The sequence below is a fragment of the Amblyraja radiata genome, chromosome 5 (assembly GCF_010909765.2).
Source record: "Amblyraja radiata isolate CabotCenter1 chromosome 5, sAmbRad1.1.pri, whole genome shotgun sequence".
Taxonomy (NCBI): Eukaryota; Metazoa; Chordata; class Chondrichthyes; order Rajiformes; family Rajidae; genus Amblyraja; species Amblyraja radiata.
In genome coordinates this window covers 51,618,465-51,635,916 of record NC_045960.1, presented here as the reverse complement: position 1 = coordinate 51,635,916, position 17,452 = coordinate 51,618,465, and the positions used below count along the sequence as shown (strand labels likewise).

General features: G+C 44.1%; 1 protein-coding gene across 1 annotated transcript in view; it reads left to right on the top strand.

The window, feature by feature from the left end:
• Positions 1-17,452, top strand: part of trdn (triadin) — a 353,412-nt gene that overhangs the window by 64,468 nt on the left and 271,492 nt on the right. Inside the window, exons 7-8 of the mRNA XM_033022051.1 lie at positions 2,290-2,319; positions 3,653-3,682. Coding sequence (XP_032877942.1) covers positions 2,290-2,319; positions 3,653-3,682 — 60 coding nt within the window. The remainder of the gene's footprint in view (positions 1-2,289; positions 2,320-3,652; positions 3,683-17,452) is intronic.

Below are 17,452 nucleotides of genomic sequence, written 5' to 3'. Positions count from 1 at the left end.
TGCTCACAGTCTCCAGATGTGCCTGATCAGTGCCTTATAAAGCCTCAGCATTACATCCCTGATTATATACTCTAATCTCCTCAAAATAAATGCCATCATTGTATTTGCCTTCCTTACTACAGATTCAACTTGCACATTAACCTTTTGGGAATCCTGCACCAGCACTCCTAAGTCCCTTTGCACCTCCAATTTCTGAATCCGCTCCCCATTTATAAAATAGTCCACACCTTTATTCTGACTACAAAAATGCATGACTCCACACTTTGCTACACTGTATTCCATCTGCCACTTCTTTGCCCACTCTCCCAACCTGTTCAAGTCCTTCAGCAGAGCCCCTGCTTTCTCAGCACTACCTCCACCTACCTTTGTACCATCTGCAAACTTGGCCACGAAGCCTTCAATTCCAAATGTATTAAATAATGATGCCGAGGAAGTTTATAATGCTTTGTCTATTTCAACTGATACAGGAGGAAACTACTGTATCATGGGAAGATTATGATTTTGCCGCAACATAAAATAATATAAAGTAGGGTGGATTTGTGCTTTAATGCACTGATGTTCAATAAAATATTATGGACTGTGTCAGTATTGAAAGTAAATACACAACAGTAGAAGTAACATTTTGATGGGACATTTCTAAACTCTCTTATTCACAGTTGGGTGTGACTTTGTCTCAGCACATATGAGTATTTTTTATTAGCTTTTTGTCAAATTTGTGGATTCTATTCAAGATTCATTTTAAGGATTTGCAATCTTATTTATACATCTCTAATGTGTTGGTTAATGTATTAACAAAATAGATCTTCTAATAGCTTTTACATTCACTTGAGAAATGGAGCATGTATTTCAGTTTAACAATTCTCTCGGAATCTTATATTAGTCCACTCCCACCCATGGAAATTATTGTTTTCAACTTCTCATCCAATACCATTCAAAATTCTAAAACTTTATTGATTCATTCATTAACTTTACAGGTAACTGGGTGTTTGCTCTAAGCTTGAAAAGTTTTCTGCTGAAGCCAATCTTTTAAAAGAGCATTGCCTAGAACTGTGCATATTATTGCAGATGTGGGCTTGTTTGTAAATTGTAAAGTTGGAAAAAAACTTCTTTATCTTCATATCTTAGCCCTCTATGTGTAAAGTTTAACAGGCTTTCTTGATTAATTTTCACTGTATGAATAATTTAAAATCCCATTGATTCCCAGGAAGCTTTCACAAATAGATTTTGTTGCATGGTGTTCCTTTGAGACACCATTCCTTGAATTTCTATACATCTACTTAAAGATACATTTTAAAGATACCCTACACCCAATTCCACCGTCTACGCCGCATCTGTGCCCAAGATGAGATGTTCCATATCAGGACATCCGAGATGTCCTCATATATCTCTTGTTTCCCTTTCCCTTGACTCTCAGTTAAGGCAAGGCAAGGCAAGGCAAGGCAACTTTATTTATATAGCACATTTCATACACGAGGCAGACTCAAAGTGCTTCACAAAAAAACATGTCATACAATAAAATGAAATAATAAAATGAAATAAAATAGAAGAATTAAAAGAAAAGAAAAGCAAAATTAAAAATGCATTATAAAAAGTGCAAAAGTTAAAAGTGCAATGTAGTTAAGATTTAGCTGAAAGCTAAAGTAAACATAAAAGTTTTCAGTCTTGTTTTAAAAGTGGTCAAAGTCGAGGCAAGTCTCAAATCTTCAGGAAGTTTATTCCAGCTATTTGTTGCATAGTAACTAAATTCTGCTTTCCCATGGTTTGTATTTACTCTGGGAATCACTAACAGATTGGTTTCAGAAGATCTTAGCGGTCTAGAAGGCTTATATAGTGGAAGCATGTCAGTGATATACTTTGGTCCTAAACCATGTAGTGATTTATAGGTGAGCAGTTAAGAAGGGTCTCGACCCGAAACATGACCTATTCTTTTTCACCAGAGATGCTGTCTGACCCGCTGAGTTGCTCCAGATTTTTGTGTCTATCTTCGGTTTAAACCAGCATCTGCAGTCCCTTCAATAGACAATAAGTGCAGGAGTAGGCCCTACGGCCCTTCGAGCCAGCACCGCCATTTAATGTGATCATGATTCTACACACTTTGCTCCGTTCTAATCTCTTGAATTGAATTTCACAAATTGCAGTTTTGCAACTTCACATCTGACACATATTATTTTGCTTCATAAAGTTTAATAAAATAATTTTAAAGTTACTTCAAGTATGTAATGGTATAATGTCTAATGTGCTCACTGTGATGTTAATGGATGTTTATCTTCTTTTCCCTTGATCACATAGCAGTTCTTCACCCCCCAGCTAAACGAAAAGGTTGGTATCATCACTGTAGAAGCACTCAACAGTCTTATTGGTAAAATGAATCTCAGTATCCAATCATCTAACTTATTAGTCATTAGTTCCTGGTTGAAAGACATATGTGCACATATTGAATTAGGATGGACTTGTGCCAAATGTATCATTTTAACTGTCTTTAATCCCCTTTCTTAAATGTATATGAATGCACATTCATTAGAAGTAACATATGTATGACAGAGAAACAATAGTATGTGCCCTTTCTCCATTTTTAAAAATATCCCTGCATGCATATGAGTGTCCTTCTTTTAATCACATCAATTCATTTTGCACCCCAAATTGTTATGTTGTCTGAGCAAGAAAAGATGAAATTGCATAAGGCTTATTTTCACTGATGCAATTAATTCATAAGGATGCGTGTCTCTAATTGGGATGAAATGCTGGCAGCATTTATCATACTCTGCAGATAGCTTGGTTATTTTAGAGAAAAAAGAAGAATATTGATACAACCTTTCTCATCCGTACTTATTAATAGGAAGGTGCTTAAAACAACAACTGGGACAAGTGACCTACTTTGGGCCAGGGTTGATGACTGAAGAATCCAGAGAATGTGACTATGTTAAATCTCATCAGATGGATGCTACAGTCATACTATATCTTCTATTTGTCTGTCTCCCACACTTTCTGCAACTCAGAACTATCTTGTTTCCCTCTTCCCCAGTTCTGATGAAAAACATTTAATCTGTAATGTTAATTTGTTTCTCTTTCCACAGATACTGTCTGACCTGCTGAGTGTTTCCAGCATTGTCTGTTTTTTTGTTTGACAATAGTTGCTTTGCATTTGAAAGGAATGTATTAGAAAGCATTTCATAGTCTCTGGGGGGTTATACTTCAACAAATCTAGTTCAAAATTTTATTTCTTGGAATTTAAGCAATAATGATTTCCTTGTCCCTGTAGTTTTATGTTACCACATATCTCGTATGATAAATAATTACCTGAAGATAATGGCTTTGAAAATGATTTTAAATCACTAATAGATATTTGACACATTTTGGCTGAAGTTTATAAAGAGTGGAATGTCATGGATTTTATTACGAAAAAGTACAATTTCTGTTTTGACATATCTGGAGCATCTCTTTCCGTAGATGCTGCCTAACTTTCTGCAATTTCAGTTTTTGTTTCAGATTTGCAGCATTAGCAGTTTACATTTAAAAGTCTCATAATTTTTGCGGTCTGCCTAATTGCCTAACAAGACCTCTTTTTCATGAGTAGAACTATGATTTGTTTCACAGATTTGCATCAATGAAATTATATTTAAAAAGAACAAAAATATGTTTTCTTTATCTTCAGGTGAAGCTCATCCGCCATCTAAAAGAAAAGGTAATTGAATCTTTAATTTTGCACAATGGGGTGTTTTTTCAACAGATGGAAATGTAAGCCAAAAATGTCAATAGGGAATTAAAAAAAATACTGGTGGACACCAGTTTGTCGGATGCCCGCTTTGGCAAAGTTATAGTTAACATTGTTCGGGGTCTCTGCGATTTAAAATTTTTAAATTATGTATTTAGTCTCAACATGTGCTTAATGTATATATAATAGATGTATAGTAATACATTCAACTCTCTCAATTCTCTAATTTAGCATTTTAAATGCTATTAATTGTTATGCCAAAGATTTGAACTATTCCAAAATATACTCAGCATCTCCAGGGCCTTTCAATTTCCAAATGTCAATTTGCATTTGAACATTTAAAGCAATCTCATATTTGATTAAGCCAACGATTCACTACAGGATCTACAATTGAGTATTTTCCATGAGGCAATTTGGATAAATAACTTCTGCAACTGACACTGATTCAATTTATTTTGAGCAACAGAGCATTTTGTAATGTCTGTTCCTCAGTGGAATTCCTGTTATTAAATCTGATATTGAGTAACTTCATTAATAAATAAACAAGCTCTACAATTGATGATACAATTTACCATTATTAGACTGAGAAAGAGAATTACTTGAACTTATTTTGCATTATTTGTCCCTGTACAGAATGTGATTGTTTAATTTAAGGATCTTCATGTTCAACTCTTTCCATTTAAGGTCATAAGTGATAGGAGTAAAATCGGGCAATTCGGCCCATCAAGTCTACTCCACCATTCCATCATGACTGATCTATCTCTCCCTCCTAACCCCATTCTCTTGCCTTCTCACCATAACCTCTGACACCTGTACTAATGAAGAATCTATCTATCTCTGCCATAAAAATATTCACTGACATGGCCTCCACAGTCTTCTGTGGCAAAGAATTCCACAGATGCATCACCCTCTGACTAAAGACATTTCTCATCATCTCCTTCCTAAAAGAATGTCCTTTAATTCTGAGGCTGTGAACTCTTGTCCTAGACTCTCCCACTAGTGGAAACTCCTCTCCACATCCACTCTATCCAAGCCTTCCACTATTCTGGATGTTTCAATGTGTTCCCCCCTCATTCTTTGTAAAACTCCAGCGATTACAGGCCCAGTGTCGATAAACGCTCATCATTCCTGGGACCATTCTTGTAAACCTCCTCTGGACCCTCTCCAGAGCCAGCACATCCTTCCTCAGATATGGTGTCCAAAATTGCTCACAATATTCCAAATGAGGCCTGGCCAATGCCTTATAGAGCCTTAGCATTACAGCCCTGTTTTTGTATACAAACCCTCTAGAAATAAATGCTAGAATTGAGTTTGCTTTTTTTAACTACCGATTAAATGCAAGTTTGTGAACTTACCACCTGATTATAAAACAAATGCTATCAATTGGCTGTAGTGTAAAAAATATACCCTATTCCCATTGGCTGTTTCTATATCAAGCATCTGATATTGTGTGTTTTTATCCTGGTGCCAAGTTGAATCTGAGCCACAATATTCCTTATTATTTGACAAGGGCATTCAATTATACTTTTAACATTACTCTGGAAGAGATGTGACTACAATGAGGTGGAAAATCACAAACAGTAAATGTTCATTCCACTTGACAATATCAAAGGTGAAAATAGACACAAAAAGCTGGAGTAACTCAGCGGGACAGGCAGCATCTCTGGAGAGAAGAAATGGGTGACGTTTTGGATCAAGACCCTTCTCCAGAGATGCTGCCTGTCCCGCTGAGTTACTCCAGCTTTTTGTGTCTATCTTTGGTTTAAATCAGCATCTGCAGTTCCCTCCTACACAATATCAAAGGTAAACTTGTTTCAGTGAACAATTGAAGAACTGCATGCGGGTGCTGGTTGATTTTCCCAGTCAAGTTGTAGGAGTTCAGCTGTGAATTTAACATCTGCCTGACATAATGGAGGACTGCTCAGATATATTCGGATGATAAAACACAATTAAACAACCACATTGCTACTCTTAGCTAATCACTGGTATTTCTAACAAAAGTGCTATCAAAGGACAATCACATGCCTGATCTCCTAATGTCACAACATTCAGCTTCAGACCCGAGAACAACTTTGATCTAGTTGTGATGGTCTATGAGCACATCTGAGGTGAAAAGGAATTCATTCTAGCCAGAAGCTACAATCATACCTGACTACCCTATCTGAGTAAAATAAAAATGTCAAGGAACCAATCATCCCAGCCCCAGAACATTACTACAGGAATTTGTCAGGGGAAACAGTCTTACTTGTCTAGCCTGGTTTGTTCTATCATCCATGACTTTCCCTCTGTAATTAGGTCAGAAGAGTGGATGTTTTCCTATAATTCAAAGGTGTTCAGCTCCACTGACAACTTATTCAATACCCTGTAATAATCGGATAACAGTAATATTCTGCAAATTGCAGCTAATACTCCAACCATGTCAGTTATATACAATGACCATCTTGAAGAAGGAAAACGATTAATGAATTACTAGCCTCGTGAATCTTGACAATGTTCACTATCTCTAAATTGAAGTGTAATGAAAAATTGGGCACTTGTCTGGCTGGGTGGAACAACAAGATTTAAGGAAGAGAATTTTTAATAATTTTGAGGAGAAACAGATCATCCTTGTCACTGGTACACAAAAATGCTGGAGAAACTCAGCGGGTGCAGCAGCATCTATGGAGCGAAGGAAATAGGCGACGTTTCGGGCCGAAACCCTTCTTCAGACTGATGGGGGGTGGGGGGGAGAAGGAAGGAAAAAGGGAGGAGGAGGAGCCCGAGGGCGGGGGGATGGGAGGAGACAGCTCGAGGGTTAAGGAAGGGACAGCAAGGGCTAGCAAAACTAGGAGAATTCAACGTTCATGCCATCTGGACGCAAGCAACCCAGGCGGAATATGAGGTGCTGTTCCTCCAATTTCCGGTGTTGCTCACTCTGGCAATGGAGGAGACCCAGGACAGAGAGGTCAGATTGGGAATGGGAGGGGGAGTTGAAGTGCTGAGCCACCGGGAGTTCAGGTAGGTTATTGCGGACTGAGCGGAGGTGTTCGGCGAAACGATCGCCCAACCTCCGCTTAGTCTCCCCGATGTAAATCAGCTGACATCTAGAGGAGCGGATGCAGTAGATGATGTTGGAGGAGATACAGGTGAACCTTTGTCGCACCTGGAACGACTGCTTGGGTCCTTGAATGGAGTCGAGGGGGGAGGTGAAGGGACAGGTGTTGCATTTCTTGTGGTTGCAACGGAAAGTGCCCGGGGAGGGGGTGGTACGGGAGGGAAGGGAAGAATTGACAAGGGAGTTGCGGAGGGAGCGGTCTTTGCGGAAGGCAGACATAGGGGGAGATGGGAAGATGTGGCGAGTGGTGGGGTCACGTTGGAGGTGGCGGAAATGGCGGAGGATTATTTGTTGTATTTGCCGGCTGGTGGGGTGAAAGGTGAGGACTAGGGGGACTCTGCCCTTGTTGCGAGTGCGGGGATGGGGAGAGAGAGCAGTGTTGCGGGGTATGGATGAGACCCTGGTGCGAGCCTCATCTATGGTGGCGGAGGGGAATCCCCGTTCCCTGAAGAACGAGGACATTTCCGATGCCCTGGTGTGGAACGTCTCATCCTGGGAACAGATGCGGCATAGGCGGAGGAATTGGGAGTAGGGGATGGAGTCTTTACAGGGGGCAGGGTGGGAAGACGTGTAGTCCAGATAGCCATGTGAGTCAGTTGGTTTGTAGTGTATGTCGGTCAGAAGTCTGTCCCCTGCGATGGAGATGGTGAGGTCAAGGAATGGTAGGGAAGTGTCGGAAATGGTCCAGGTGTATTGGAGTGCCGATGGAAGTTGGTGGTGAAGTGGATGAAGTCAGTCAGTTGTGTGTGGGTGCAGGAGGTGGCCCCAAAGCAGTCGTCAATGTAACGGAGGTAGAGGTCGGGGATGGGGCCCTGGTACGTATTGAACAAGGATTGTTCAACGTACCCGACAAAGAGGCAGGTGTAGCTGGGGCCCATGCGTGTGCCCATAGCTACGCCTTGTGTTTGGAGGAAATGGGAGAAGTCAAACGTAAAGTTGTTGAGGGTGAGGACCAACTCCGCTAGGCGGAGGAGGGTGTCAGTGGCTGGGTATAGGTTGCTCCTCTGGTCGAGGAAGAACCGGAGGGCTTTGAGGCCATCCTGGTGGGGGATGGAGGTGTAGAGTGACTGGACATCCATGGTGAAGATGAGGGGCTGAGGGCCTAGAGAGTGGAATGCGCGGAGGCAGCGGAGAATGTCTGAGGTGTCTAGAACATAGGTGGGAAGGGATTTGACCAAGGGGGATAGTATGGAGTCAAGGTATGTGGAGATGAGTTTGGTGGGGCACGAACACGCAGAGACAATGGGTCTGCCGGGAGAGCCGGGTTTGTGGATTTTGGGGAGAAGGTAAAAACGGGCCGTGCGGGGCTGGGGAACGATGAGGTTGGAAGCTTGGTCGGGCAGGGCGTGGGAATTGATGAAGTCGGTGATGGTGCTAGATATGGTGGCCTGGTGCTCGTCAGTGGGGTCGTGGTCCAAGGGTAAGTAGGAGGAGGTGTCCGAGAGTTGGCGCGTGGCCTGTGCTCATTACCCATCCTTTCCAGCTCAATGGGGCTGTTGGCAGTGCTGCTTTCTTGCAGCTCTAGTCAACCATTTTCCCTGTGATTGTGTGGCTTTCCTCCAGGATTTTGAGTTTCCTTCCTCACCCTAAAAGACATGTGGGTTTAGGGTTAGGGTTAGGGTTAGGGTGGGTTCATATGCCATTGCATATTGCCCTAGGTGCGTTAATGAGTGCTAAAATCTGAGGGGGAATACGATGATACAACGTGATATAATTATATTTATTCCAGGAGGGAAATCTGCCAACAGTCATAAAAACATAAAATACACGAAACATGAAATTAAAGCGATGAGTGGGAAGGATTGGTGTGTGTGCAAAGATTGGGGAAGGGGTCATGGAGGTGAATGAGGGAGGAGGGAGGGGAGTCAGTCTACCCCAAGGGGGCGAGTTGTAAAGTTTGATAGCCACAGTGAAGAAGGATCTCCTGTGCCGTTCCGTCCTGCATCTTGGTGGAACCAGTCTGTTGCTGAAGGTACTCCTCAAGTTGTCTGTATTGTCCAGGATGCTCTGGAGTTTGAGGAGCATCCTCCCATCCAAGACCACCTCCCATGAATCCAACTCTAGCCCCAGGATGGAGCCAGGGGAATAAAAGGGGTTTAGTCTAGAATGGGCCTGTTGCCATGATAGTTGTCAATGACTCTTTTGATGCACAAGCATATCATGGCTGCTAGATGTGATTATATACAACTCACCAAGATTATATCTGCCAGGGAGAAGAAGATCAGAAATGTTGTGAGAACATTATTACCTGCAAGTTCCTCATAAAACCACATAGCTTTCCAATTTGAGCATATATCACCATTCCTTGATACTAGTTTAATATCCTGAAATTTTGTTTCTTAACAATATTACATAAATGCCTCCATATAAAGATTGTACTAACTCAGACTGATTAAATAATATGCGAGCTCCTGGCATTGTTGACAATAACTCAAAACCCCCTACATTTCAGTGGCATTCATTTTCTAGATACTTTAGTTAGCTTGTGGCATTTTCCTTCGAGTACACCTGAGCACTGCAGAGAGGGAAGACTGTTTTGAATAGTTACCTCACCAAAGCTAGCTGGTCACAAGGTGTGGTAAGATCTTTGGAACTGAAGTGAGAAGGGTCCAATTAACCAGGTTTTCTCATCCTATATTAATCCCAAGTGACCCACTTTCCTCCCTATCATCATTGCTCATCTCCATTGCCCCAGTAGAAACATTAGGAATGGAAGATGGGTGGGATCGTTTGTTCCAATATTTATCCCGGCCTTTGCCGAGAATAAAAGGGGATTGAGAGACTAATTGAACAGCTATGTTCCTGGAGACTTAGCTATATAAATGAATTTGTAACAAGCAGAAGATCAAATGCCAAAACACAGGGCTTATAGTCATAGAATCATACAGCATAAAAAAAAAGCCCTTCAGTCCGACCAAGATGCCCCATCTACACTAGTCCCACCTGCCTATTTGACCTGTCTGTCTGTCTGTCTGTCTGTCTGTCTCTATATTACCAAAAGTCTGATCTTGACCACTTCCTGTTGTTCTATATATTGATTTTAGAAAAAACTCTGCCACTTACGGCTGTGATTTTTGGCCATCTTACTCAGTCCCCCTCCGCTGCGCAGGACAAGAGGATTTTTCCCATCGATGAAAAATAAAAGAGTTATTAGTGTTTTAAAAATGGTGAGATTCTCTCTCCTGAAGGCCACACCCCTTCCGGAGGGACTATAAAACCCAGAAGTGTTGAGTGCCTCAGTCAGTCTCTGCAAGATGGGGGAGCAAGAGGTTAATGTCTCTCAGTCTGAGCTGTGAATAACACTGAACACATGTCTAGTAAATTGTGAGTGGTTTTACTGACCTGTCAGTGACCTTAATGTGGTTTGAAAATATAGTTTGGAAATGCAAAAGCTGTGTTGCCTTTGGTTTGGAAATGCTAAAGCTGTGTTGCCTTTGGTTTGGAAATGCTAAAGCTGTGTTGCCTTTGGTTTGGAAATGCTAAAGCTGTGTTGCCTTTGGGTTGGAAATGCTAAAGCTGTGTTGCCTTTGGGTTGGAAATGCTAAAGCTGTGTTACCTTATTAAAGTTGCCTTGCCTAATTAAAGTTGCCTTGCCTTCTGTATAATTAAAAGTCTAATCGTGACCACTTCCTGTTTGTGCTTTTTATTGATTTTAGAAAAAATGCTACCACGTACGGCTGTGATTTTTGGCCATCTAACTCTGAGTCCCCCTCCACTCAGGTGCCTAGGATATTTCCCATCGATTAAAAAGTTATTAGTGATTAAAAAATGTTGAGATTCTCTCTCCTGTCAATCACACCAATAAGGCCACGCCTTTTCTGGTTGGAGGTGGGGAGGGACTATAAACCCCAGAAGTGTGGGCGTGGCTCAGTCTCTGCAAGATGGAGGAGGTAGCAGTCATGACTCACTGTCTTTAGTGGCCTTACACCCTGCTTGAAATGGTATGAAACTGCACTTGAATATGGTGGCCTTGCACCCTGCCTGAAATGGAATTTCAAGGAATAGCCGTGAGTCAATTGCCAGCCCACCAGCTGTGAGTGAGTGAGCTACAAGCACAACAGGCTTGAGTGACTGAGCCGCCAGCCCAATAACCCACAATGTCCATACTAGCCCTCTGGAAACCAGACCCTTCAGCCCACAACACTTATACTAGCGCTCCAGAAATCCCCCTACCCCCCCACCACCACTGGCCACCAATATTGGAATTGGTGGGGAGGTGGAATATTGCGTTGGCGGACCAGCCGTCCCGAGTGATGCTGGGACCCAACGGGTCCCACTTAGTCTAGTACATAACTAAAAGTCTGATCTTGTTATCTTCCGGTTTGGTGGTCATTCTATTTGTCCAAAAACGGTTCATGATAGCGCTACGATCTTTCGTCAGTTCACTCTCCATTCTCCTATTCTGCGATTGCACCAAGTTTCGTTCCTATCGGATGAATGTCGTAAACGTTAGCGAGGTTTAAAAATCTTAAAAACCGCGCGTGCGTAGATCGATCTCATCTCCTGCCTTCCAGCGCCGCGCAGATTAGTCTCTTCCCATGTCACTCCCCGGGACGGTCCGCCTCTTCCTGCGCCATTGCGTCTTTAGTGGAGCTGAGGATGGTCGGCGAAGGTTTCCAATCGGATTTTCGGAGGGGACCGAAGCAGCCCCGCTCCAAGCAGCAGCCCAGCCCCAAGCAGCAGCCCAGCCCCAAGCAGCAGCCCCGCCCCAAGCAGCAGCCCCGCCCCAAGCAGCAGCCCCGCCCCAAGCAGCAGCCCAGCCACAAGCAGCAGCCCCGCCCCAAGCAGCAGCCCCGCCCCAAGCAGCAGCCCAGCCCCAAGCAGCAGCCCAGCCCCAAGCAGCAGCCCAGCCCCAAGCAGCAGCCCCGCCCCAAGCAGCAGCCCCGCCCCAAGCAGCAGCCCCGCCCCAAGCAGCAGCCCCGCCCCAAGCAGCAGCCCCGCCCCAAGCAGCAGCCCCGCCCCAAGCAGCAGCCCAGCCACAAGCAGCAGCCCAGCATCGGAGACCCGATCCATCCCAGCCCAGCGTGGGAGACCCAGCCCAGCCCTGAGTCGGAGACCCAGCCCAGCGTCGTAGATGTCGCTGATGCCAAACGGAAAGCGGAGTCTCTGATCCCAGCGGAGGAGAATGACCAGTGACCAGCGATGTGAGTCCCCATCGCACCGCCAATTCCAGCCAAAACCCCTCTGGTCCTCCTCACTGGCTCCTCCACCCCTCCCCCATGATGACTCCCTCTCTTCCCCCATCTTTTCTCAGAGCTCACTCCTCCCCACCCACACACCCCTCCCCCACAAGCCCCCCATCCCAAACACCTCCCCCCCCGTCCACACACCCACCCAGCCCACACACAAACCCTTCCCACGTACACACCCCGCCCACAAACACCCCCACGCACACCCCCACCCCACACACACACCCCCACACCCCCCCCACACACACACTCCCTCCACACACACACTCCCTCCACACACACACCCCCCCACACGCTCCCCCCCACACACACACACACACACACCACACACACCCGACACACCCCCCTCCCCACACCCCCCCCCCACCCCCACCCCACCAACCCACGACCCCACAACAACACACACACCGACCCCCCCACACACATCCCCCCACACACACCCCTCACACACCCTGCCGCCCACACACCTCGCCACCCACAAGTCCCCTCCGCACATCCCCCCTCCCCCCTCCCCCTCCCCACAAGCCCCCTCCCCCACAAGCCCCCTCCCCCACAAGCCCCCTCCCCCACAAGCCCCCTCCCCCACAACTTTCCCTCCCCCACAACTTTCCCTCCCCCACAACTTTCCCTCCCCACAACTTTCCCTCCCCCACAACTTTCCCTCCCCCACAACTTTCCCTCCCCCACAACTTTCCCTCCCCCACAACTTCTCCTCCCCCACAACTTCTCCTCCCCCACAACCCCCCTCCCCCACAACCCCCCCCCCACCCCCACAACCCCCCCAGCCGCGGAGGGGCGGGGGGGGGGGGGTTTGAGGGGGGATGGAGTGAGCGCATGGGGGGAGAAGGGCAAGGGGTGGAGTGGGGGGTTGGTGAGGGGAGGAGGGGGGATCAGGGGCGTTACAACGGGAACCCGTCAGCCGCGCTTGCACAGTTTGGGGCTATGCATGAGTGGTGGAATATTGCGTTGGGGGACCAGGCCCCCTGTGTGAGAATGGGACCCTACGGGTCCCATTTAGTTTAGTATCTCTTTAAACCTTTGCTATCCATGGAACAGTCCAAATGTATTATAAATGTTATTATAGTACCTAAATTAACTACCTCTTTTGGCAGCTCGTTCCATATACACACCACCCTCTGTGTGAAAAATGTGTGATTGAATGTGTTGCTAAAAATGGTAGAGTGAAGGTGAGATCAGTATAAAAGAGGTTACAGAGAGGAACTACAGGCCGTGAAGACATTTAAGCACCGGTATGTAAATTGGAACATTGAAGGTAAGGGAAATTGAAAGCGTATGTTATTCAGTGGGGATAGCAATAATTGATGAGCTAAATTTGTTGCAAGATACGTTATAGATTTCAGAGCTTTGGCAGAGTGAAGTTAATGGAGGGTGTAGAAGGGGAGGCCACTCAGAAGTGGATTGGAATAAATAAATCAGTTTATTTTCTATCAAAAATAATTTTGAAATGATGGAAATGGTTTATCTAACATTTAAAACCCACCCAGTGGGGAATAAATTATCTATTTTCCTTCCAATGTTTTTAGGGAAGCGATAGTGTGGATGTAACAAACGTGTAGTATTTAATATCAGTATGAGGACAATAATAATTAATAACAGTATGAGGGCAATGATAATTCCTGCAATGCAGCCACATCTTTAAGGATTGTATCTTGTGTTCAGCTGGACACTAGAATATTTTTGACCAAGCTTAGTGAGAAAAAGTGGAGAAGAAAGAAAGCAACTGCAAGTGTGCTGGCAGGCTCTGAGAAATTGAACAAATAAACTCCCTTTGGTGACAGTTGAAATTACTGAAAGATGAATACAATTAATTCAGACAAGCTTTACTGAACTAATACCTGGTACAGCCAAGTTATCTTAAAAGAAAAGATTAGATTGACTCGTTTATCTGCTTGAGTTTAGAAGAGTGAGAGATGAACCAGATTGAAACATGTAAGATCTTGGGCCTTGACAGGGTGATGTGGAGACAATGTTTCCTCAGGAGGGAGAATTTGGAACCAGGGTCTCTGTTTAAAAGTAAGAAATTGACGATCTAAGACAGAGATGAGGCAATTTTATTTCCTCTTGACAGATTATCTCAGAAGGCAATGGAAGCAAAGATGTTGAATATTTTTAAGGCAAAATATATTGAATTTAGGTAAGGAAGGAGGTTTAATTATTCAAAAAGTGCTCTATTTGTCACATATGCAACTGCGCAGTGAAATTCTTTGTGCAAATATTACACATGCAGGCGCCACCAGGTTTTGGCACTATTTCCAAAGTCCGGTCGGTCCGCGCACTGGATGTACTGGAGTATTTGTCGTGATCCAATGTCCCTCTCCTCGTCCTGCCATCTTTATGTCTCATTAGGGTGCCTCCAGCAGCTGACCTTAAAGGCTCTGGAGGCATTACGCCGGTTCATCCACCTACTGGCCTTTCCTTCTTGCATCCAACGCCTCCAGCTCCCTCCTAGTTTTGCCGTCTCCAGAGCCTTTGGGCGGGTTCCCAGTCCTGCTGTCCAACGAACCTTCGGGCGGGCCCCGTGGTCCAATGAGCCTTCAGGTGGGTGGGGTCCCAAAGAGCCTTCGGGCGTGGAAGGTTGCAATAAGATCAGCCATAATTTTAATTGAATGATAGATTAGTTTCAAGATGCCAAATGTTTCAAGATGCCAAATCTTTAGTGTCATTTAGTGCTCTGGTGACCAGTGGAGAAACAGATGGGTGGGAGTACAGAAAGTACCGGAATATGAAATAGCCTCACCTGAAACGTGTATAAATGTGGTTGACTGAAATCAAGCTGAAGCAAGGTCTGAAAGTGTTTCCATGGCAGCATTTAGCTAAATATAAGGAAGGAGTCAAAAATATATCTCGGGGGATTCCAGTGGAAAAGGTGCAGGAAGGAGTGTGATGAAAGAATATCCTGCCAATACTGTGTGTCCTGTTGCTACATTTAGAACAGCCACATTGCTGGAACATTGCATGGCACATGGAAGCTTGCGGACTCAACTGTTCACCTTCAGGAACACAAGGATAAAGTATCAATTCCTACTGTCAACCAAATATTCATAATGCCTTTTATACATCCATATTTGAATAAATATTCACTTTCTATGTGCCAATATCACTGCCTGGCTAAATGTTAAAACACTGTTTTGATGGTACTTCTGTTCAAAGGAAATTATTATAAGCTGCTATATTTCATGAAGCATGCTTTTATGTACTTACTGTAGCTTTCAATGGTTACAATTATCTCTGGTTGAGATTAAGTTGTATATTATCAATATGAAGTCAGCTTGCTGCTTTGTAACTATTGCTTTCTAAATGACTCACTGAATAGAATATAATTGAAGCAACATAAAAAGCCTAAGAGGGAGGAAACAAAAGTATAACGAGCTGAAAACTATACAGTAAACCCTCGTAATAATGGACCACGGGGAGAGGGGGGTGGGCGGGTTGGTGGGGGGGATGGTGTCCGTTATTGGCGTTATTGCTATAACTGAGTGAGGGGGGTAAAGATTAATCCAAGGCTGGGAGGAAAGAAACGTGGAGTGGGGAGGGTTGTGAATTAAACAAGAGGGAATTGACAGCCCGGGCATGTCAGAGCCCCCGGCCCCACACGCCGTGCACCAGGGACGGGTCCAGTATTCACGTGCTTTCATGTGGATCGCTCTCCCCGCTCCCACTACCATTGGCAGTCCCAGTCCACTATAACCAAAATCCACTATATGGAGGTCCATTATTGCAAGGGATTACTGTATTGACACTTATGAAATAAAAAATACCTCATCCTGTTTATTAAATTTGGTACTGAAATAATTTATTTTCACATCATTGTGTATTTGTACTGTCTCTGAAGAATACTGTGGGATTTAATATAAAATTTTGGAATTTTGATGTAGATGTGTAAATGGGTAATACTGCATATTTGTTTCAGCTGCTGAGGAGTGCACAGATAGATAAAAGATAATACTTGGAATATGTAACAAAGGAAATAAGGCCCCAAGTGACATCTACACACAGCAATCAACTTGATTAGGCTGATTTCATGGGATATGCATATCATTTAACTTGACCTGTACCAATCAGCGATGTATTTTAAAGACAGCAAAGTGGGGCTGCAGATGATGCAGCTTCAGTACAATTCTTGCAACTTGGACTTGATTCTAGGCTTTGATGCTCTCTGTGTTTGCAGGCCCTTCCTGTGAATGCATGTTTCCCTAGGTATTCCAGTTTCCTGCCACCTCCTAAAGGCATATTGGTTATGAGTTTGAATGACTAAGTTACCCTATTGTGTGCGGCTGATTGAAGAATTAGGGGAAATTACCACCAGGGGTGTCGTACGATTGGCAGCCCCGTCAACAGTATGTTTGTTTTTCATCTTTTAAATTGTTTTTAATATGTGTTAAAAGTTCGTGTATATATTCTCTGGTTTGTTTTATGTGGGGATAGGGGTTGGGGTCGGGGGAAACTTTTTTTTCAGTTTCTTACCTTCTCGGAGATGCGATTCATTTTCGATCGCATTCTCTGGTCGCCCTGTGGCCTACCATCGATGGAGCTGGAGGCCTCCTCAGACTGACCCTGGGCCCCACCTCGGGGCATGGACTTACATCAGAGTTGATCCCTTGCCTGGGTTTGCTCCAACTGCGGCCTGCCGACTTTACATCAGGAGTTTGTAGTCTTGGGAGAGGCCATGAATGTCGGGAGCTCCAACGTCACGGAAGGTTCGACCAGTCCAGACAAGGGGTTTGATCGTCCGGCGCGGGGGAAGCTGACATCCCCCCAATACAGGAGCCGGTCACCTCGACACAGAGGTCCCACCGCCGGATATGGGAGTCAAGATCATCCTGTCAATGGAGCGCTCGAGGCCCCTGACCGCAGGAGAGCTAAGGGAAGAGATTGAACTTTTTTTTTCGCCTTTCATCACAGTGAGGAAAGTGGAGGGGTCTCTGTGATGGATGTTTATGTTAAAATGTGTTTTGTGTGTTCCGTAGCTTTTTATTTAATTTTTTTATTTTTTATTTAATTTTTATTTTATTTTTTGCTTTTTTTGTTGTTGTTTGTTTTAAACATGCCTCAACACTTGCATAATTTACAAAAATGCAAACAAATATGCATGGTTCAATAATCTGTGATCTTAAAGATCATATTGTGGAAATGTGTGGAGAATTAGAATTTGACCAAATAGGTATTGACGTGAAAAAACAAATTTAAAGTTTACCTACTCTATTTTTGTCGAAACAGATACTGCTGCATAGCCAATAATGCTTAGGGCAGGATTTGCCATTTACACCCATTAGTAACAGGGAAATGTTATCAGAGAGAGCAGTCTGGATGTCCTGATTTTCTCCCACACTCCAAGCACGTACAAGATGTACATGCTTATAGCTTAATTGATTTGGTAAAAATCGTGAACTTTTCCTAGTGTGTATGATAGTGCTAGTGTATGAAATGATCGCTGGT